This window comes from Euleptes europaea, chromosome 8, assembly GCF_029931775.1.
Source record: "Euleptes europaea isolate rEulEur1 chromosome 8, rEulEur1.hap1, whole genome shotgun sequence".
Taxonomy (NCBI): Eukaryota; Metazoa; Chordata; class Lepidosauria; order Squamata; family Sphaerodactylidae; genus Euleptes; species Euleptes europaea.
Genome location: NC_079319.1, coordinates 1,685,511 through 1,708,873, shown reverse-complemented (window position 1 = coordinate 1,708,873; position 23,363 = coordinate 1,685,511). Strand labels below are relative to the sequence as shown.

General features: G+C 49.1%; 1 protein-coding gene across 1 annotated transcript in view; it reads left to right on the top strand.

The window, feature by feature from the left end:
* PPP1R16A (protein phosphatase 1 regulatory subunit 16A) overlaps positions 1-23,135 on the top strand; it is a 45,556-nt gene extending 22,421 nt beyond the window's left edge. Inside the window, exons 3-10 of the mRNA XM_056854145.1 lie at positions 1,205-1,350; positions 7,155-7,258; positions 15,437-15,561; positions 17,678-17,803; positions 19,169-19,244; positions 20,377-20,506; positions 20,750-20,912; positions 22,770-23,135. Of these exons, the coding sequence (XP_056710123.1) occupies positions 1,205-1,350; positions 7,155-7,258; positions 15,437-15,561; positions 17,678-17,803; positions 19,169-19,244; positions 20,377-20,506; positions 20,750-20,912; positions 22,770-23,135 (1,236 nt within the window). The remainder of the gene's footprint in view (positions 1-1,204; positions 1,351-7,154; positions 7,259-15,436; positions 15,562-17,677; positions 17,804-19,168; positions 19,245-20,376; positions 20,507-20,749; positions 20,913-22,769) is intronic.
* The last annotated feature ends 228 nt before the right edge of the window (positions 23,136-23,363 follow it).

The window sequence follows — 23,363 nt, the reverse complement described above, 5'->3', positions numbered from 1 at the left end:
GTGCCCACACACACACACACACCAGTCCTGCCAGGGATGCTCCCCGACCCTCCCTCTCTGCTTTGTTTACTTTCCCGCTGGCTCCTTGCTGCCTCTGCCACGCAGAGTTCCGGAATGCACCAGCCTCCCTGCCAAATGGCTGGAATGTTTCTTTCCACTGATCCCCATCGTGCTGAGAACTCTTGTTCAGAAGAGGCCCCCACTGAGCCTTTAATCCTGACCCTCTTGTTTCTTTCCCCCCCTTTTGCAAAATGAAGGTGGAGGGAGAGGGGCTACAGCTGTAACTCTTGCGCAGAGTGGGCTGCTAGGCTGACCAGTGCTGCCTCCCGCCCCCCAGTTGATCATATTGAAGCAGCCTTACACTGAATCAGATCGTCGATCCATCAGAGCCATTATGGTCTAGTCAGAGGGGTAGCGGCTCTCCAGGGTCTCAGGCAGAGGTCCTTTACCTGCTGTCTGGTCCTTTCTAACAGGAGATGCTGGTGATCAAACCTGGGATCTTCTGCATGTCAATTGCACCATGTCAGCACATAAATCAAAACGGAACGCAGAGTCCCACATTCTGAAGGCAGGCTGGAGAAATTCTGAGAGATGCTCAGAAGGGGGGAGGAGGGCATTTGGCACTGGCTGGTAAGCTGCCAAGAGGGCTTCCCCACGTGCCCTGGCAGTTGGACCCTGGGCCCAGATGTGTTGGGATAGGCTGACGGCAGAGGAGGGCTCTTGCATGAAGAGAGGGCAGGGCAGAGGCCAGCTCTTGGCCACGGGAGCTCCAGAGCAGCACCGTGAATTGCTGCTCCTGCTGGCCAGCTAGTTGAGCTCCGGGTTAAGAACATAAGAAAGGCCCTGCTGGATCAGACCAAGGCCCATCAGGTCCAGCAGTCTGTTCACACAGTGGCCAACCAGGTGCCTTTAGGAAGCTACAAACAAGACGACTGCAGCAGCACCATCCTACCTGTGTTCCACCGCACCCAAAATAATAGGCATGCTCTTCTGATACTAGAGAAAATAGGTATGCAGCATGACCAGTATCCATTCTAACTAATAGCCATGAATATCCCTCTCCTCCATGAATATGTCCACTCCCCTCTTAAAGGTTCAGATAAAGCTCCTGCCCTTGGAGCCCCCGGCAGTCTTCTCTGCTGCTCTGGGCATCGAGTACCTCCTCTCCATCTTGCCCCCCTGCCTTTCTCCTCTCTTGCTCCAGTGCTGCATCGATGACTACGGGGACATCGCTCAGCTGCTGCTGGAAGCCGGTGCCGATGTCAATGCCTGCGACAGTGAGCTCTGGACCCCGCTGCACGCCGCCGCCACCTGTGGGCACCTGCATTTGGTGGAGCTCCTCATTGAAAAGTAAGAGGAAGGGTGTGGATGGGCAGGTGGCATCTGTGCTGGGGCTCAGAGGCAGAAGAATGCTGAATATCAGGCAACAGCGTTGCAGGGCGGGGTGTGTGGTTTGCCAACCTCTGTAGGGGGATCCTGGTTGGACTTTGCTCTGATCCAGAGGGGCTGGTCTTGCCATGGACAGTAGGGCTGTCGATTCGGTTTGGCCCAAACCGAAAAACAGCCAAATTCCCCCGATTCGGTGGTTTTTCGGTTTGTATTGAACCGAACTCAAAAAAGGAGGGAAAACAGGGAGCCGAATTCGGCGAGTTCGGGGTGTTCCCGAATAAATTCGGCGAGTTGGGTCCTTTAAACAGATCTGCGCCTTCCAGCTGGAAGGCGCAGATCTGTTCCCCCCCCTTGTGCGCGTGCCTTCAGGGAGCTTCCCTGAAGGCGCGCGGGGGGCCCTTTAAATAGATTTGTGCCTCCCGGCCGGGTGGCACAAATCTGTTAAAAGACCCCCCCGCACGCCTTCAGGGAAGCTCCCTGAAGGCAGGTGGGTGGGGGAGATTTGTGCCTCCTGGCCGGGAGGCACAGATCTATTTAAAGCCCCCCCCGCGCGCCTTCAGGGAAGTCCCGGGAAGAGGGGCGGGGGTCTTTAAACCCCTCTGCCCTGCCTGCGCAGACAGCGCAGAGGGGCTTGACAACCCACCCCCCCTCTTCCCAGGAGTCCCGGGAAGAGGGGCGGGGGTCTTTAAACCCCTCTGCCCTGCCTGTGCAGACAGCGCAGAGGGGCTTGACAACCCACCCACCCTCTTCCCGGGAGTCCCGGGAAGAGGGGCGGGGGTCTTTAAACCCCTGTGCCCCCCCCCCCGTGCCTTCACTGCACGAAGTCCCCTGAAGGCACGCGGGGAGGGCTTGGAATAGATCTGCGCCTCCCAGCCGGGAGTAGCCCTCCTGGGCTTGGAATAGAGATGTGCCTCCCGGCCGGGAGGCACAGATCTATTTAAAGGGCCCCCTGCGCGCCTTCAGGGGAGTCCCCTGAAGGCGCGCGGGGGGGGGGCAATTTTCCCCCGAACTCTGGATCTCGCCTGAATTTCGGGGATCCGAAGCGGGAGAGTTCGGACTTTGGCACGGCCCGAATCAAAACGGGCCCAATTTTGCCGAATCTGAATTATACTGATTTTTTTTTTCAACAGCCCTAATGGACAGCATCAGATGAGTGTGCAGGAGCAGTTGAGGGGTGGGTGGGGTGAAATTCTGTGCCCAGAAAAGCCAAGTGATTTATGCGTAAAGCTTGCTTATTGTACATAATAGGTCTAGGAAGAAAGTAGATTCCTTTGAAATGTGGTGTTGGGAGGAGAGTGTTACGGATATCGTGGACTTTCAAAACAAAAAGAAAAAAACGAGTGGGTTATAGATCAAATCAATCCTGAACTGACCCTAGAATCCAGTAATTCTCAGAGAGGTTACTGGATTTTCTCAGGAGCCTTTGGCCACCTGGAGGGCATGAGCCCCCCGCCTGCTCTGATAGGGCCGGATGTGTCAGGGAAATTATTCTGCCCCCAGATCCAGCCAGTCTTGGCTAGGACCTCCTGTGCAGTGCCAGTGGTGTTGACCGCCCTTAACAGAATATTGATTGCCCGGCAGTCCTCTCATCGGTAGCCAAGGACAGAGCTCCTGTCGGCTGGGAAAGAGCGTTTTCCTGACCGGATGGGCTCCTGTTCACATATGGACAATGACAGCTTCCAGTCCAAAGGCTAATTAATTTGTGGAATTCTCTGCAACAGGATGCAGCAAGCAGAGCTAATTTTGCTGATTATAAGAAGGGATAGTCATTAGTCAGATTTATTACAGCAATTGCCAGTAAAAAGAGTACAAATATACATTATATACAATACATTATAAATAAAAAATAAGCAATTAATAGAAGCCAGATAAAATATTCAAGAGAGGATAAGAACATAGGAAAAGACCTGCTGGATCAGACCCAGGCCCATCAAGTCCAGCAGTCTGTTCGCACAGTTGCCAACCAGGTGCCTCTAGGAAGCCCCTAAACAAGACAACTGCAGCAGCATTGTCCTGCCTGCGTTCCTCAGCACCTAATATAATGGGCATGCTCCTCTGATCCTGGAGAGAACATGTATGCATCATGACTAGTATCCATTTGGACTAGTAGCCACGGATAGCCCTATCCACATAAGAACATAAGAAAAGTCCTGCTGGATCAGACCCAGGCCCATCAAGTCCAGCAGTCTGTTCAGTGGCCAACCAGGTGCCTCCAGGAAGCCCACAAACAAGACGACTGCAGCAGCAGCATCCTGCCTGTGTTCCTTTACAGCACCTCATGTAATAGGCCTGCTCCTCTGATCCTGGAGAGTATAGGTCAGACACATTCATCAAGGGGAGGTCCATAAATGGCCGCTGGCCCAAATGGAACCCCATGTCCAGAGGCCGTAACCCTCTGAGTGCTGGGGGTCAACAACAGGGTGGCTTTGGCCTCTTTTGGGAGGATTTCTGGGGGCATCTGGTTGGCCGCTATTCTCAAGGGGGTGCTAAGCTGGGTCTCATCCAGCCCGGCTGCTTCTGATGCTCAAACTGGGTGCTGTGTTTGTTGTAGACAAATCCATAAAGGTGAACGCAGTACCTGTCCCATGCGTGTCTGTGGGCAAGAGCCGGGTTCATCAGAAGCCCCTGACCACACGAGTGGGCTCTGGGCTGTGCAAGCGATTGCAAGCGAAGTGGGGGTCTTCGGCTGATTGGCCAAGAGACTCTGTGGTGTTTCTGCTTGGTTGACACCGAGAAGCTGTCTCTGCCCGCCCCAAGCAAACTCCATCACGTCTGCTGGCAACAACCTCTGTGGAGGCCAGCCAGTACGATCAGTGGTTCTGGATGTCCAGAAACTGCCCTGGGAAAGACTGGCTGGGATGGGCTGACTATGCATAAGACGGCTTCACGTGTTTTTAAGAGTGCCCCTTCTCAGTGGGGCCAGGTGCCTTGACTGGAACCCCGCAGGACTTGCCCCATCTCTTTGCTCCCAACCCCCAAGAGTTTCTGGTCTGTGTTCTGGCCCATCGTTCCTATACCTTTTAACCGGCACCTCTTGAGAAGTTCAGCCAAGGGAGCTCTCGTTGCTTTTCAGCTATTGCAGGAATGAATTATCTGCTTTCACAGCCCTCGTGGTATAGTGGTTAAGAACGGTGGTTTGGAGCAGTGGACTCTGATCTGGAGAACCGGGTTTGATTCCCCACTCCTACACACGAAACCAGCTGGGTGTCCTTGGGCTAGTCACAGCTCTCTTAGAGCTCTCTCAGCCCCACCTACCTCACAGGGTGTGTCTGTTGTGGGGAGAGGAAGGGAAGGTGATTGTAAGCCGGTTGGATTCTCCCTTAAGTGGTAGAGAACATTGGCGTATAAAGACCAACTCTTCTTCTTCTTCTCATCCATCACCTCTGTGGGAGGAAAGACATCCCCCCCCCAAAGTGGAGGAGACGGCATCCTCAGGAAACCCTCCAAAGCCATTACAGCAGAGCCTGAACACACAGCCTGAACTCGGGTGCCCCGCTGCTCACCTCACCTGGAATTGAGGTCGTCTTTTCAGGCTCTGGGTAACTGCTCAGATCCTGCTTGTAGGGCTGTAAATATTTAACGGGGCTGTATTGTTGATCAGTAACTGAGTCCTTGGTGCTGCTGGAGGCCTGCAGGGATCTCCTGTAAGCATGGCTTTGGCTCTGCAACAAGAGATCTTTCAGCACGTGGCTCAGGATGAGTGCATGCTGCAGCCAGAGTTTGCAGCTGTCTGAGCCTTCGTCCTGTGGCAGGGAGTTCCCCAGTTGCTGTGCCTTTGGTGTGGATCTCCCTGCCTGTGGATTGGCACCACTTGCTGATTTCCACTACTTAGCTGAGCATCAGTCATTCCTGCAGAGTGATACAGAAAGGCTTTAAACCAGTGGTTCCCAAAGTGGGCAGTACCACCCCCTGAGGGGTGGTGGGATTACCTAGGGGGGCAATAAGAGGCAAAGGGGCAGCAGGGGGGCTCTAGAGGTGGGCCCCTTCAACTGTGTTGTTCACTAATTTACAATAGCTCAAGCTATGGCACCATGCTGGCAAATTTGGTGGAAACTATCAGAATTTTCCCCCAGGCTTTGAAGAGCTGGTACCACTGGATCAAGTTCATCAGTTTTGCTGAATAAATTTCAACTAAAAAGTTTTAATTTGATTTTGAATAGCTGTGCAATTAATTGTTACTGTTTTAAAATTTTATTGTTATTATCTTCTTTAGTGAGTCATGCAAACCCCTATTTTGAATAATGCTGTTTTTGGATAGGGTAGGGGGCGCTGGGGTTGAGTTTGTGGAACCAACGGGGCGGTGGCCCGAAAAGTTTGGGAACCGCTGCTTTAAACCATCCAGGGGACATGGTAGAAATTTTGGGTGCAAGATCATGAATGGGTTGAAATAGGAAAAATGTACTCACCCTCTCAAAACTCAACTGTTTGGGAGATTCTTTGGGACTTATGGGTTCCTTAACGAGAAAAGGGAATGGCGGTAAGCAGCTTATGGCCCCAGGATGTTGAGATGCTGCTGGGATGAATGGCTTGACAAATGCATGAAAAGAAGAAGAGTTGGGTTTTATACCCTGCTTTTCTCTGCCTTTAAGGAGTCTCAAGTGGCTTACAATCACCTTCCTTTCCACCCCCACCCCCACACAACAGGCACCTTGTGAGGGAGGTGAGGCTGAGTGAGTTTGGAGAGAACTGTGTCTGGCCCAAGGTCACCCAGCAGGCTTCATGTGGAGGAATGGGGAATCTAACCTGGTTCTCCAGATTAGAGTCCTCCGCTCTTAACCAGTACACCATGCTGAGAGAGGTGTGCAGCCACAGATGTGCAATGGTGGAAGACAGCTATTGCCGTGTGTTCGGGGGAGGGGGAGGCCATTTTCACAGATGGTCTCCCTGGGAACGACAGAGGGGCTGTCATCCTTAGGACCAGCTTGTGAAGTTCCCTGGGGCATCTGCTCAAAGTAATCTTACTGTACCTGAAATTCCCAAGAAAACCCAAACCTAGGGCCAATGAAACCTTACCTGGTGGAAGGACTGAGGCTCTAAGAAAGCTGTTTCCGTACCCACCCTGGGCTTTGCCTGTGTGCGGTAACCACATTTCAAAAACCTTTAAAGGCATCATGCACTCCCTTGCCTTTTTGAGAAAATTAAGGGTTGCCTTCACAGTAGCCTTTGAGTATTGCCCCTGTATGCCCCAAGTTGTATTTGCAGAGGAGTACATGCTCAAGGATTTAACAGAAGCAGCCAATCAGATGGCCGCCCGCTAGCAATAAATCTAGGTGGATTACTGTGGAAAATCCAAACTTCCATTGTGGCATAACGTATAGCTAACTGTTAATTAAGAGAATGCTTGGCTGCAACTTCCAGGGAGCCCCTAAAGGCCAAGGCGATTCTGAGCCAGGCACTCATCTTGGTGCCGTTCCTACACCCGCTAAACTCCTTGAGGACTGGTGTCTTGCTTCTTCCTGAAGGCTGGTATGGGGGGGGGGCTTGTGAAGGAGTGGAGAGGTGCTGGGTGGAGGGGGGCGGGATCTGGTTTCAGTCACTGTCCCTTGACGTGAGGAGGAGAGGGAGAAACCCAATCCGCAACGTGCTCAGAGGAGCTAGTGGCCGTAGCTCTGTGTTTTCCAAGCATGCCCGGCTGCTCTCGAGCGAAAATAACTCCTTGTATCTGTTACACCTGGCACCCAGCGACTCACTTGGCTGTGCCGTGCGGGCAGATGAGTTGGGCGCAGCGGAGACAGATGCTCACCTCTCCTCTCCCCCTTCCCCAGAGGTGCCAACCTGCTCACCGTCAACTCTGATGGGAACATGCCGTACGACCTCTGCGAGGATGACGTGACGCTGGACTACATTGAGACGGCCATGGCTGACCAAGGTGAGGCTTTCCTTGTTTCTGAATTGGGGAGGAGCCGTGGCTCAGCAGAAGAGCTCCTGCTTGGCATGCAGAAGGTCCCAGGTTCAATCCCCGTGGGCCTCTCCAACTAAAAGGATCAAGTAGTAGGTGATGGGAAAGACCTCGGCCTGGGACCCTGGAGAAGCTGCTGCCAGTCTGAGTAGACAGCACTGACTTTGGTGGACCAAGGGCCTGATTCAGCATAAGGCAGCTTCATGTGTTCATGCTCACGTGTCCATCTGTCCACTTGCGCTCCCCCCCGCAACCGTGAGCCTCTTGGCAAGCAGAGCCAGCCCAGCATATGAAGCTGCCTTATACTGGGTTGGACTGTTGGTCCTTTGAGGTCAGTATCATCTACTCAGACTGGCAGTGGCTCTCCAGGGTCTCAGGCAGAGGTGTAAGAGAGCCAGCATAGTGTAGTGGTTAAGAGCAGTGGTTTGGAGTGGTGGACTCTGATCTGGAGAACCGGGTTTGATTCCCCACTCCTCCACATGAGTAGCGGAGGCTAATCTGGTGAACTGGATTTGTTTCCTCACTCCTACACACGAGGCCAGCAGGGTGACCTTGGGCTAGTCACACACTCTCAGTCTCTAGTCACACACACTCACACACTCTCCCTGGTCTACCTGCCAGGATGTCTGTTGTGGGGAGGGGAAGGGGAGGTGATTGTAAGCCGGTCTGATTCTCCCTTAAGTGGTAGAAAAAGTCGGTATATAACAACCAACTCCTCCTCCCCGCTCAAAGAGGAGAGAGCGTTCTTCTTCTTCTTCTCTGCCTGAGACCCTGGAGAGCCATGGGGAGGTGCTGTGGCTCAGTGGTAGACCATATGCTCGGCATGCAGAAGGTCCCAGGTTCAATCCCCGGCATCTCCAGTTAAAGGGACGAGGCAAGGACTTCCGGTGGTGCCGTTGGAGAGAGCACTCCATTTCCCCAGGTTGTCCTGGGAGAAATCCAAGTTTGCGTTATTTTTGGGGTACATAGATACCCCAATCCGACCCTTGCAAGTGGGTTGGAAAGCAGGAACTCCCTGCAGCCCGCAAACGCGGTTTGACCTCCTAGGTACTCTGAGGGGGCTTTTTTAAGCCCCTCGGAGTCCTAGACGCCGGTCCTGCGAGGGCACTAGGGAAGGACATCGCCAAAACGCAACTTTGGCAGCAAGCTCTACCCTCCACCGCCTTAATACCAACATAAGGACTACATAAAGAAAAGAACCTCACCTCTTGACACCCAAGTGAGTACAAAAGAACTCTTCGTCTACTTACTAGAAATTTGAACAGACGGGAGGCTGATAAGAATATTTCTGGGACCCCCACCCCTCCATAATCCGAACTGAAAAAGTTTGATCTGAGTTAGTCATCGGGATTAGCGACAGGAGCCTTATCGGATCGATCAGCCTAAACCATAACAAAGAGTCGGAAGGATACCTTTTAGACTGACAAGAATTATCACCAATGAGAAGGTCCGAAGGAAGGGGAGGGTGATTTCTCTTCCTGATTTTCCGGCGAATTCCTGCCACGTTTGCAGTAAGGGAGTGCCTGGAACGGAAGACTCTCTATAACACCCTCTCTACCATTGGAACTAAAACAACAGGAAGTAGCCGCGGGACTGAATATCCGTCGCACTCGAGTTACTTTCAAATCATTCCTGAAGGAATAACCATCGAGAAGAGGCGATAGAAGGTCTGCAGCACTAGTAACTTCCTGTTTACTTCCTGATTAATCCGATCTAGAGCGACCGAAAAAACTCACTGGTATTTTAAAACTTTAAAATGCAATTTTAAAGCCAATTTCGACTCTTTTCAACCCGAAAAAATTATTAGGCTGATCTTTGAACTATCATCTTTTAACCAGCACCTTAAAGGCCCTGTCGGTGGACATGTATTTTACCAGCTTTTTTTGAATGTAAATGTCTCGACCCCGCTCTGGCTCACTACATAGCCCTGCCTATACTAAACTAAGGGACTCTTTACAAACCTCGACCATGGAAAAAAAGTTACAGGATATGCTAACTAAACAAACTGAGGCAACAAATAAACAGTTTGAACAGATGTCTACACAGATGGCACAGTTGACTTCTATGATGACAAATCTTGGTCAAGCATCCCAAGCTATTAATCAGAAGTTGGATGTGGTCACTGGAGACTTGAAAGAAGTAAAAACTCAAATGATTGTTATGAAGACAGATATGCAAGCGATGGATGTATCAATTAAGAAAGTGATGGATGAGCACAAGGACACAAAGAAAAAATTAACAAGCCAAGAAAAACAGATTGAAACAATACAAGCGGATCAGATGGCGGCAAAAAATCAAATGGCAATGATGGAGATGAGAGTGAAAGAGACCAACCTTCGTATACGCAATTTTCCAGATATGATGGGAGATAATAAAGAATCTGCAATACCAAATTTGGCCTACTTTTTTCAGATAGATGAACAAGAATTAAAACAAGCCATTCATAGAATATACAGGATACCACTACCTGCTAGAATGAGAAGATCTAAGCCAAGAGATTTGATGATAGTGTTCTATGACACCAGAGTTAAAGACAAGATTATGAAGATTCATTATGAAAATCCAGTGTCAGCAGGAGACTCCTCTCTTATACTACTGAAGGATATTCCAAGGCATCTACTTTCACAGAGGAATAACTACAAAGACTTTGTGTCTATACTGAAAGCTAATGGCATCAAATATCGTTGGATTATGCCACAAGGTTTGGCTTTCACCTATAAGGAAGTGAAAACGACAATTTTATCCCAAGCAGATGTGGGGAAATTTTTGAGAAAATATAAAATGGACCTTAAAGAATTACCTGGAGAGAAGGAGGAAGAAGAAGAGGAAGAAGAAGAGGTACAGGGTGCAGAAGGTGGTACTAAACTATAGACTTTTTATTTTGCTAAAAAATACTACATTATGGCAAAAGCAATTTCTTGGAATGTAAATGGACTGAATGAGAAAACTAAAAGGGCCAGAATCTTCAAATATCTACAGAAATATAAATACTCCCTAATTTGCCTACAAGAAACCCATATAGCTTCAAAGCATAAAAAATACTTGGAGAAACAGGTGCTTGGACAAGCATTTATTGCTTCTGCTAAAACTAAAACAAAGGGAGTGGTAATCTATGCCCACCCCAGTCTCTGTCCAGAACTAGTATATAAAGACAATGAAGGAAGAATTGTAATTATCAGAACTAAAATATTGGGACAAAGGACAATAGTGGTTGGAATCTATGCACCCAATGAAGGGAAAAAATCCTTCTATGAAAAATTACATGACCTGATAACCCAGTACGCACAAGACCAAATTTTATTGATGGGCGACTTCAATGGAATTATTCTCCCATCTCTGGACAAAAAATCAAAAGCAAAAGATATCAATGATGGATGCTTGCCTAAAACTTTCTTTGCCATGGCTTCAGAATTAGAATTACAAGACATTTGGAGAACAATGAATACAACAGCTAAAGAATACACCTTTTATTCAGCAAGACACGATTCACACTCCAGAATCGATATGATATGGGCCAGTAAATCAATTTTCACGCAACTACGTAAAATTCATATTTTACCTAGAACTTTTTCTGATCACAACCCTGTTACCTTTGATTGGAACAATAAACAAGCATTTAGATGGCGAATGAACGATAAACTTTTAAAAGACAACAAGATACAAAAGGAATTACAGGTTTTAATGAAAGACTTTTTTGAAATTAACCTTAATGGGGAAACTTCTTTAAATACAGTTTGGGACGCATTCAAAGCTGTTCTGAGAGGTTTTATGATACAGAAACACTCGGCCTGGAAGAAGACTCAATTGCAATTTACAAACAACATACTTTGGAATTTACAAAATTTGGAGCAGAAATTGGTAATGGTAACACAGGAAGAGGAGAGAAGAGAAATTCAAATACAGATTTCTGCATCTAAACACCAATTAAATTTGGTAATAATGGAGGAAATGAATAAAAATCTGAAACTTGCTAAACAAAAGTATTTTGAATATGCAAATAAACCAGGAAAATTTTTAGCAACACAACTGAAGGACTCATTTCAAAAGAAGATTATAACAAAAATCCAAACTGCTAAAGGACCAGTTTATTCAACTTCAGAAATTCAGAAAGAATTTGTTTCATTTTACTCTAAGCTATATCAGAAAGAAAATACTCCAAAACAGAAAATAGATAAATTTCTAAACTCAATACAGATGAAAGCTTTGTCAATGACCCAGAGAGAATGTATTGAAGCTCCAGTAACAAGGGAAGAAATACAAGAAGCAATACTGAGACAAAAAACGGATAAAACACCTGGACCAGATGGAATTACTGCACTATTTTATAGAACATTTAGTGACAATTTAGTTGGATTTTTTGGTTCACTTTACAATGCAATTTTGGACGAGGGAACATCCCCGGAGACTTGGTCACACGCATTTATATCACTGATACCCAAAGAAGGAAGAGATCCAGAAAAAACATCTAATTACAGACCTATATCGCTCTTAAATGTGGATTACAAAATTTTTGCTTCGGTTTTGGCATGTAGGATAAAGCAATTTATTAAGGATCTTATACATGAGGACCAAGCAGGTTTTATACCAGGAAGGCAAATAAAAGACAATGTAAGAATTTTACTAGATTCACTGGAATATTATGACCATAATATTCAACAAACTGCGGCTTTTGTATTTTTGGATGCAGAAAAAGCCTTTGATATGGTCTCTTGGAATTTTTTGAAACGGATTTTGGATAAATTGAATTTTGGAGATCGTTTTCAGAAAGGTATATCGGCTATTTATACCTCCCAACAAGCTAAAATTTTGGTTAATGAATCAATGTCAGATAACTGCCAAATCACGAAAGGGACTAGACAGGGATGTCCCTTGTATCCACTTTTATTTTTGTTGGTGTTGGAACCGCTATGTGTGAAACTAAGAAGTATGGAGGACATCCGCGGGCTAAGAATTAAAAAACATGAATTTAAGTTGAGAGCATTCGCGGATGACCTACTGCTAATTTTGGAAAACCCAACACAGTCAATGAATATACTTCAGGAGACTTTGGATGATTTTGGAAAAGTATCAGGCTTTAAAGTGAATCAAGAAAAAACAAAGATAATATTTAAAAATTTATCGGAAATACAACAACAGGAATTTATATCATATACTGGCTGGGAGAAAGCTAACAAAGTTAAATACCTGGGAATTTGGATCACTGCAAAGAATAAAGATCTGTTAACCAACAATTACCTCAAGTTATGGGGTAAGATTAAAACTGATATGAATATATGGTCAAACAAAAAATTGTCATTAATGGGACGTATCTCAACGATCCAAATGAATGTCTTACCGAGGATGCTCTTCTTATTCCAAAATTTACCAATAATATCACAAACAAAATATTTTGAAACTTGGAGGAAAGACATTTCAAACTTCATCTGGCAAGGAAAAAAACCAAGGACTGCTTATAAATACTTGGTGGATCTAAAAACTAGAGGAGGTTTAGCACTGCCTAACTTTCAACTCTATGCTGAAGCGGTAGCTTTAGTATGGCTAAAAGACTGGATGAATTTGTCAAATGTACGTTTGCTAGACTTGGAAGGTTATAATAACTTAAGTGGATGGCATGGTTATTTGTGGTATGATAAAATTAAATTACAAGCAACATTCCGTAATCATATAATCAGGTCCTCTCTACTTCGTATTTGGATGAGATATAAACACATTTTGGAACCAGAAACACCGATGTGGATATCGCCCCAAGAAATGCTAACTTTGCGCCCACTTAGACCAGACAAATTTATTACTTATCAAGATCTAATTAATTGGGAAGGAAAGAAATGCTCACTAAAAGACTTTCAACTGCTTAAGGATGATTTACAATGGCTTCAATATTACCAAATCAAATCAGTTTTTGTACAAGATGCAAAAAAAGGTTTCTCTAAAGAAAAATCTCCTTTTCAAAGGATTCTACTAGACAATAATACAAAGCTGATTTCTAAAATGTATAATCTCCTTTTAACAATATACTGTGAGCAGGACACGATTAAACCAACTATGATCGATTGGGCTCAAAATGTGGGACATGATATTGTTTTAAATAAATGGGAAAGATTATGGTCTAAAGATTTAAAAGGAATAAAAGCACAGTCAGTGCGAGAAAACATCTATAAAATGATGTATAGATGGTATCTAACACCCAAGAAAATTGCAAAGATTTATAAAACGATGTCCCCTACTTGTTGGAAATGTAACAAAGAAATTGGTTCCTTTTATCACATGTGGTGGACCTGTGACAAAGCCAAAGACTTCTGGGACATGATTTATAACGAACTGAGATTAATACTACAAAAGAATATATCCAAAACACCAGAAATGATGTTATTGAGTATGATTCCAGACGACTTAGCAACACAAAGAACCTTTTTGATATATGCCACAACAGCTGCGAGACTGCTTTATGCAGCGAAATGGAAAGGGCTAGAAACTCCAGAGAAAAAAGACTGGATTGTTAAAATGTTTGAAGTGGCAGAAATGGCAAAACTCACAGCTATTCTAAATGAAGAAAATGACGTTCGGTTTTTGGGGGAATGGGGGGCGTGGATGCATTATTGTGAATATGAGTTAAAATTGGGAAGAATGGAAGAATATTTTCTAATCTGATCCAGAGGATTATTTTTGATTTTTTTTTTATATTGAATAAGCATAATTATATTTACTAACAGATTATGGTTTTTTATATATGGTATTGATATTTTATCAAGATTAGATTACCTATGACGGGAGGAACTTTTTATTAAGAGGCAGATAGAGGTGATGGGGAAGTCAAAAAATTTTCCATTTCTTTTTTTCTTTTTTCTTTTCTCTTTTTTATTATATGATATGGAACTATAACAACTTTAGGTTAGAATTGAAATTCGATATTGTTATAGATGTTGTTTAATGCAATGGAAAATTTCTATCATAAAACCCAATAAAATTTATATATATAAAAAAAAAGGGACGAGGCAAGTAGGTGATGTGAAAGACCTCAGCCTGAGACCCTGGAGAGCCGCTGCCAGTCTGAGTAGACAATACTGACTTCGATGGACCGAGGGTCTGATTCAGTATAAGGCAGCTTCATGTGTGTTCATGTGAACCTGGGACCTTCTGCATGCCAAGCAGGTGCTCTACCACTGAGCCACAGACCCTCCTCTGCTCTCACATGGAGGGATGCAGGAAATGGCCACTCCTGAGGAGGCCTCTGGAATCTCTCCAAAGCCCCACAGTGGCTCTCTCCTACTCCTCCCCACTCTACTGGTTTCTCTGCTGTTCCTAGTGGCCACGGAAGGTCAGTCTGGGGCCCTCCTTCCTTGGGATACTATATGCTTATTAGGAAGCGTGGCTGGGGGCATTTTGGCACTAGCAGCCGTTGGGTGTGGAAAGGGTGCAGAGCAAGAGCTGGATGTGGGCCATCGGGTCAAGGAGCAGAGACTTGCCGCACTCGCTCGTGCCCTTGTGGCTTCTGCCCGGCCTGAGCAAGCTGCTGCGCAGGAGCTGGTGGGGCAGTGCAGGTGGGTGTTTGAGCTGATGGCCTCAGAGCCGGTGAGCAGGAGAGTGACCGGACAGGTGGGGAAGATGGAGAAGAGAGCCTCTGAATCTGGAGGAGAGCAGCCCTGGGTAACCACTAGTCTCCCTGGCGCAAAATGGCCAGGGGAGGGGCTGTGGCTCAGTGGTAGAGCATCTGCGTGGTGTGCAGAAGGTCCCAGGTTCAATCCCCACCATCTCCAGTTAAAGGGACTAGGCAAGTAGGTGATGTGAAAGACCCCTGTCTGAGACCCTGGAGAGCCGCTGCTGGTCTGAGTAGACAATACTGCCTTTGATGGACCTTGATGGTCTGATTCAGTATAAGGCAGCTTCATGTGTTCATTTCTGGAAGGAGCTTCAAAGGTTGAGCTGCAAACTGCTATAACAAAATAATTATATTTATAACAAGGTGTACACTATACATTTGTTTAAAACAGAGGGCCTGGAATGCAGGCTACATATAAAAATATCAGTTAACAAAAATCTCATACACAGTTGGTATACATTCAGTATAATTTGCATTTATTTCTGGAGCCAGCCAAGGGCATCCGTCCTGTTCACGGCAGGCCCCTTCCCCTTTGCAACGTCCCTCCCCAGGCATCACTCAGGAGACCATCGAGGAGGCCCGTTCGGCGGTGGAGCGAGCTATGGTGGACGACATCCACCGGCTGCTGAAGGAAGGGGTTGATCTGAACACGCCGCTGGACCACAGAGCAACTCTGGTGAGAGGCCTGCCGGGAGCCCCTGCTTCTGGAGAGAGAGACTGGCCGAGGATGGGGAATGAGGAGGAGACATCCTCTCTCCCCCCCCCCCCACCTCCGTCTCAGCGATAGGTCTGTCCCCAGTACGGAGTCTAGAGGAAGGCTCTCGGGGCTTTCTTTTGACCCCACAGAATGGACTGCGGAGAGCTGAAGGTGACTCAGAGGTCCGCTTCTGGACCTCGATACCTTCTGGACTTAAATATCCAAACACACTTCTTACCTCCTTGTCTTACCTCCTTGAGGCCGCCCTCATAGAAGCTTAGATTCAGAGGGTGGCCCTGTGTTGGTCTGCAGTAGAACAGCGAGTTTTGGGTCCAGTAGCACCTTAAGAGACACACGATTTAAGGTGCTACTGGTCCCAAAGATAGCTTTATTTTGTTTTCAAATTTATTGCCCATTGGCCGGGTTCAGGGTGGGCAACAACCTTTAAAATGCATAAAACCATGGAACAATAATTAAAACCCCATGTTAAAACCGTAAACCAGGTGGCCTTAAAAACAACTCAGACGCCACAGTGTACGGGGTTTGGGCAGGTCAACCCCCCGCAGACGTCAAGAGTGGGGGGTGGGGAGGATGGGGAAGGCCTGTAATGATGGATAAACTTGCGGCTGCCCTCCGTTGTAGGCCTGGCGGAATATCTCCGATTTGCAGGCCCTGCATAACTCCTTAAGGTCTCACAGGGCCCTGATGTCACTGGGAAGGCTATTCCACCAGGCCAGGGCCAGGGCCGAAAAAGCTCTGGCCCTTGTTGAGGTCAGCTGCACACTCTTCAGGCCGGGGACCACCAGCAGATTATTACCAGTGGAGTGTAGAGCTCTTGCCGGGGGGGGGGGGGGGTGTACCAGGAGAGGCAGCCATGAAGCTTTACTAGAAGCCTAATGTCTTGAGTCACAAGAAGTTATATTTCCCCTCTGCAGAGCTCATCTGGGGCCCGGGGCCCAGTTCTGTCTGCTGCAACTTAAGAAAGGTCCAGGCAAATTGGAGCACATTCAGAGGAGGATGGGGAAGACAGCGGTGTGTGTGTGTGTGTGTGTGTGTGTGTCTGGAAAACAAGTCTTGTGGTGAAAGGTTGGGGGCAGGGCGGAGAAAAAGTCTGGAGGAGAAAAGCCTGAGGAACGGTCCCGCTCTGAAGGGCTGTCCCGCAGAAGGGGGCCGAGACATGGAAAGCTGCTGCAGATTAGAGGAGGGCAGGGAGCTGTTACGTTGGCCGCAGAGGATAGGCCTTGCAATAATGGTTTTAAATTGCAGGCGGAAAGGTATTGGCTGGATATTAGGAAAAGTTTTTCACAGTAAGAGTTGTTCGACAGGAGAATCAGCTTCCCAGGGAGGTGATTAGCTCCCCCTCACTGCCAGCGGCTGGGCGAACACTTGGTCGGGGGTGCTCTACGCTGATCCTGCATTGAGCAGGGGGTTGGACTAGATGGCCTGTATGGCCCCTTCCAACTCTAGGATTCTGTGGGATCTCAGGGCCATACTTTCGAGGAGGGGAGATATGGGGTGGTGACTGCTCAATGGTGACAGCAATTCTGCAGTGGAACCAGTTTCCTGGAAAGGGGAAGGGGGCTCTCCCTTGCCATAGGTCTTCCACCACAGGCTGGATGGGGTTGCCCTAGCTTTGGATGTCCTGCGTGGAGCAGGGGGGTGGGCTAGAAGGCCCCTCCCAAACTCCCACTCCATGACTCCCACCCCCAGATCTAGCCAGTCCTATTCCAGCTCTACCTCTGTGTAAGAACTAGAGATGAAAATGGAGCCAGGTCAGGTTCACAGTGGGCACCGTTTGAGCTCTGAATGTGTCTGGCGGGAGTCAAGAAAGCATGCCCCTTCCTAGAGCAGTGGGCTAGAAGTGAGGAGGGGGCCCTCGAGCATCAGAAGTCACTGAGGTTAGCTTGGTGGGGAGGGGGGGGCCTCTTGGACCACCCCAGTTGGGACTGTTAACCCATTCCACAGCCGGGCCTGCTCTTCCGTGAGCAGAGGTTTGCCCAGCAGTGGTTGGGGCTGCATCGGAGGAGGGCTGGTTATGAGCCCCTCCCTCTCCTCTGAGCACACCTCCGCCCCCCCTTTCCCTTTCTGCCTACAGCTGCACATCGCTTCTGCCAATGGCTACCAGGAGGCTGCTGAGTTGCTGCTCGAACACAAAGCCAGCATGAGCGTCCAGGATAGTGATGGGTGGCAGCCCCTCCATGCGGCTGCTTGCTGGGGCCAGGTGAGTGGTCCGGCTTAACAGACCCCCCCCCCCGTCCTGGGAAATAGGCAGCCCCAGATTGATCGTTCATGGTTGGGTGCTGCCCCCTTGTGGTCAAGATGACTTTGGCCCTCCTGCTTCGTGGAATATTTGCGCAGCCGTCTCCTTAATCTGAAGGGCCGTGGCTCGTTGGTAGAGTATCTGCTTGGCATGCAGAAGGTCACAGGTTCAATCCCTGCCATCTCCAGTTAAAGGGACCGGGCAAGTAGGTGATGTGAATAGACCTCTGCCTGAGACCTTGGAGAGCCGCTGCCCGTTTGAGTAGACAATACTGACTTTGACGAACTGAGAGTCTGATTCATTATAAGGCAGCTTCATGTGTTCATGTGTTCAATCTGCTGAGAGACCAGATGGTCCTTGTGAGGATCCAAGCAAAGGAATTCATAAAGCAGCCAGCAGTCAGAGGGACAATCTGTCACGGCTGTGGTGGCAGCGGCAGTGTGGGAGGGCGTGTGAGATTCTGTGCAACTTCTCTGGAGCAGGCTGGCACTTGGTAGCTGGGTGTCTACCAGTCCTGTAGGGAAATGTGGAGCCAACGGAGCTCATCAGAAGAGCCCTGCTGGATCAGACCAGGTGTCCACCTACTCCAGCATCCTCTTTCATACAGCAGTCAAACCTGCTGCCCTGGAGGGCCAACAGACAAGGCGGAGAGGCCAAGTGCCTCCCTTCCCCCGCATATTATCCACACATACATTAAAGGCAAGCATCACATTAGGGAGTGGCTGGGTGCATTTGAGTTTATTTATATCTGCTGTTCTCCCCAATTGGGACTCATTGTTCTCCCCTCCTTCAGTCTGTCACAACAACCCTGTGAGGTAGGCCAGGTGGAGAGTTTGTGACAAGCCCAAATTCGCACTGCAAGCTTCCATGGTAGAAGTGGTTATTCAAACCCAGGTCTCCCAGGGACCCTAGTCCAACACTGTATCCACTACGCCATGACTGCTCTCCCGGCCTCCTAGCACTGGTCTTCTGCGGTTTGCTGCTTCTCCTTCAGCGAAGGAAACTCCTGGGTGGGCAAGGAGAGACCGTTGACCTTCTCCAGAGGGGGGGGGGGGAGAGCGGCAACTGGCCTCCCGTGGAGGAAGCTCAGGCGAAAGGAGCAGCCCTCAAGCAAGGGCAGCTTTTCAACACCTTTCAAGGTGGCAGAGCAGGAGACACACCCTCTGCTCTGGGGGCAGGCCCACTCCCCGGTTCCATTCATGTCCGTGCCAGTGCTGTGGCAGGCTTAGGGCTTGGGGGCCAGGTGATGGGCTGCTCCAGCAGGGCAGTTCTCTCCTTGCCATGTCCTCCATGCTTGGCTGAAGCCTCTTCCCCTCTTGCTGGCAGATCCATCTGGTGGAGCTCCTGGTGGCCCACGGAGCAGACCTCAACGGGAAGTCTGTCCTGGATGAGACCCCACTAGGTGAGTGGGAGAAGAGCAGCAGAAGCGGGGTGGCTGTTTGGGCCCCTGGGTTCCCGGCAAGCTGTGCTCAGTGGCCTCAGCCACCTTCGGAGCAGGCCTCCTTCGTCCTGGGCTACTGGGCTACTTCCATGTGGCTGTTCCGCGCTGCTGCTGCCTCCTCCTCCAGAAACAGCTGAGCCTGGTCCTGAGGCTGGGGTGGTGGTGGTCCTGGGTTGCACTACCAACAACTGTGAACACAGCACTCCATGTGGAGAGGCTTCGTGAGGGGAGCTGGTAGATTTCCGTGCTCTTGAGGACACAATTTAGCACTCAAAGCCTTTGCTTTTGTTTATTTCTTTTTTTAAAGTTTCTGAGTCCCAGTGGTTGTGTAGACAGAATTTGGCAGCATCTGGTTAAATCTCCAAAGGCAGCGCATGGCTGCTTGCCCCTAACACTCGCTCGCCTTTGGTAGAACGGGTCAGTTTCCTTGCAGAGGTGGATGAGCAGAAGCAAGATGGGTAATGCAAAGAAAAGGAGTTCCTGGAAGAGCTCAGGTGCTTTGTATCTTTTGGGTGCTTTTTAGCTGCTTCCACACCAGACGACAAAAACGTACGACTGCTGCCACAGCACTATCAAGGAGCAGGGCAGGAATGGCATTCACATGCCCCTTACCTACATCATCGCTGCAGTTGGCAAGCCCCCCCCCCATTCTGTTCTGTGCAGACGTGACATAGATTATGCCAGCGTCCCGTCCCCCCCGCCGCCCCACAGCATGGCCCAGAAGCCCCTTCCTTTCCTTTCCCTTCTTTTTCTCAGCCCATTTTTGATCCAGGAAAGCTCCGATAGAAGTGTCTTTCATAAATAAATTGCACAGTGGATCCCAGGAGAATTGGGAGACCAACTGAGCCTTGATGAGCCAGGTAGGAGGGACGGCAGGGGTTGGAGAGAGAGGTATTCAGAGCTAGCTTGGTTGCTGTTTGGTTCTACTGCATTATCAGTAGATGGCGGTACCTTGCTGAATATATTAGCCAAAAGAGCGATGGGTGGGGAGACGTAGGGTAGTCTCTGCCTTCTTTTGGAGAGGGGATCAGGGCAAGATGGGTCAGAGGCACAAGGTAACAGGGTCCCCTCATGTGCTCCCTCTTCTTGCAAGATGTCTGCTCAGACGAGGAGGTGCGTGCCAAACTCCTGGAGCTGAAGCACAAGCATGATGCCATCATGAAGTCGCACGACAAGCACAAGTCTCTTCTCCAGCGCCGCACCTCCAGCGCGAGCAGCCGAGGGTATGATGCAGAGATACCGGGGGGGGGGGGGTGCGCTGGTCCTGGGCTTTGTGCTGTCCCAAGGGGGGAAGGGGGGAGAAGGACCGGCCAAACCCTGGTTGGGACTAGGGGTACGATCCAGCTGCAGCCACTTGTGCGAGAGCCACAGTGTGCGGTCCTTGGCTGTGCGGTCCTTGGCTGTGGCTGAGCCCGGACGTAGGCCAGCCCAACCCCACATGCTGCACTCTTTTCCCACCTCCGCAGGAAAGTGGTGCGGCGGGTGAGCGTGACGGAGCGCACCAACCTTTACCGCAAAGAGCATGAGAAGGAAGCCATCGTCTGGCAGCGGATGGAGCAGCGCGAGAGCGAAGGGGAGGGGGAAGACGAGGACCGCCAGACGGATGCCGAACTCCAGCAGCCGGTTCCCGTGAGTCAGGGTGCAGACCCTAGACCTTGCCACGGGAGGGGGGAGCCCCTTTTGCTGGGTGGGTGTTGACAGCCGCCCTGCCATCTTTCTCCACTGGGGCTGGAAGCAGGACTGTCTCAGAAGTGCCGTGAACTCTCAGTCCCACCTCTTAAAACTGGCCCTCGCTGGTTCTCTGGGGATTACAAGAAAATTCATTTCATTTATTACAATCCAAAACCAGCCAAATTAAGGGGACAAGCTAAACATAAATAAAACATACAAAACCAATAAAAAAGGCCCTTTCTTGCATGCCCAGGGTAGTGATGATTGCTACTTTGGGGTCAGGAAGCAATTTTTCTCCAGGCCAGATTGGCCAGGGATCCTGGAGATTGTTTTTTTGTTTTTTTTTTCCATCTTCTGAGTGTGGAGCACGGGGTCACTGGGGGTGTGGTAAGGGAGGCAGTTGTGAATTTCCTGCATTGTGCAGGGGGTTGGACTAGATGACCCTGGTGGTCCCTTCCAACTCTGTGATGCTATGATTCGTAACTTAGTTAGGCACTAATTTTGACAATACAAGGCAGTTAATGAAAGGACGGAAGCTTCTGCTCCCTTATCAGCTGAGCCAAAGTGCAAAATTTGGCCTGCTTAAACATGATTTCATTAGGGCAATCTGCAAGGAGAATGGATATATAAAATTTATTGCATCTGCCTACAAATTTGGATAAAACAAGGGTAATGTACAGGGAACCAATATCCTTATAAAACGAACAGTGAAGAAATACATGTTCAACTGTTTCCTTGGCATTCAATTGGCAAAAACACACGGTATGAATGAAGGTAACCTAGATATTTATCTTGTGGCAGAGCTGAAGGTAGAACGTTGAAATGGGCCAAAGTAAATGCTCTGCAGTATTTAGGAAATTCCAAGGGATAGAGCAAAATTTTGACTGATTCCCTACTGCCGGTTAAGAAAGGACCCAGGCTGTTATCAACCTGAATAGCTTTCTCCCGGATTCTTTGTTGGATTGTTTCTTTAGCTCCCTGGAACCAAAAATGGCAGAATCGGGCGATTAGTGAGCAAAAAACTGCAGTCGATCAGTGTCCTAGCTAGAGCTTGTCACACTCCCTATGGAGACATGGGCCAGAAAACCCCCACTCCCTGGAAAGGAGAAAAACGGGCCCAGCAGGAAACCATCCTAAAAATGCCAAGCGGGGGTGGGGAGTGGGGAGGCAGGGGAGCAAATGCCTCTGCCTCTCTCAGTCCCCCTAGTGTGGTGGGTCCTGGGGGGTTGTGTGTGTGTGTGTGAAGTGCCGTCAAGTCCTTTCCAACTTAGGGCGACCCTATGAATCAATGTCCTCCAGAACATCCTATCTTTAACAGCCTTGCTCAGGTCTTGCAGACTGAGGGCCATGGCTTCCTTTATAGTCAATCCATCTCATGTTGGGTCTTCCTCTTTTCCTGCTGCCTTCAACGTTTCCTAGCCTGACTGTCTTTTCCAGTGACTCTTGTCTTCTCATAATGTGACCAAAATATGATAGCTTCGGTTTAGTCGTTTTAGCTTTTAGGGTCAGTTCAGGCTTAACTTGATCTAGAACCCACTGATTTGGTTTTTTTGGTGGTCCGCGGTATTCGTAACACTCTCCTCCAACACCACATTTCAAAGGAATCTACTTTGTTCCTATGAGCTTCATTGTCCAGCTTTCACATTCATATATAGTAATAGGGAATACAATGGCACAAATTAACTTGATCTTTGGTTGCCAAGGTGTAGTATTTTCTGTATGTGGAGCTCCCAGGGTTTACCTTGCTTCTGTGGGTTAAGGGGAGCACAAGTCCAGGAGAGCCTCGACTCGTTATCCTTTCTCTCTTGTGTCCAGCAGGTTCCTGCAGCCAAGGCCGTGAGGCCGGGGGGCTTGCCGGGGGAGGAGGCATCCCAGCGCAACGGCACCGCCCACCCCAAGCACCTGTACTCCAAGCGGCTGGACCGCAGCGTCTCTTACCAGCTGGCCACCCAGGAGGAGCTCAGCACGGAGAAGGCCCACCACACCCTGGCTGACCTGAAGCGCCAGCGGGCGGCCGCCAAGCTGCAGAGACTTCAAACCGAGGAGTCCTCGGCCGGCCCGGGGGAAGCCCCCAACTCAGTGTACTTCACGGCAGCCAGCGGGGAGCCCCCGCTCCTCAAGCTGACGGCCCCCGCTGAAGAGAGCCCGGTGGAGAAGAAGCGTTGCTGCAACGTGATGTGAGCCAGGGTGGCCTCCCAACCAAGCTGTGAATGTCCGTTTGGGGCAGGGCCTTTGCTTCTCCCATGGGCAGGGGCTGCTGCCACCTGCTGCCTCCTCTTCGAGAGCGGATCCGTAGGGGAGCCGGTGCTCCTTCCTGGTGCAAAAATAGAAGCTCACCACAGTGTCTTTTGCTACAGGCACAGGGCCATGTCTGGCCAGACTACAATTCCCAGCATTCCGTCCTCTTCT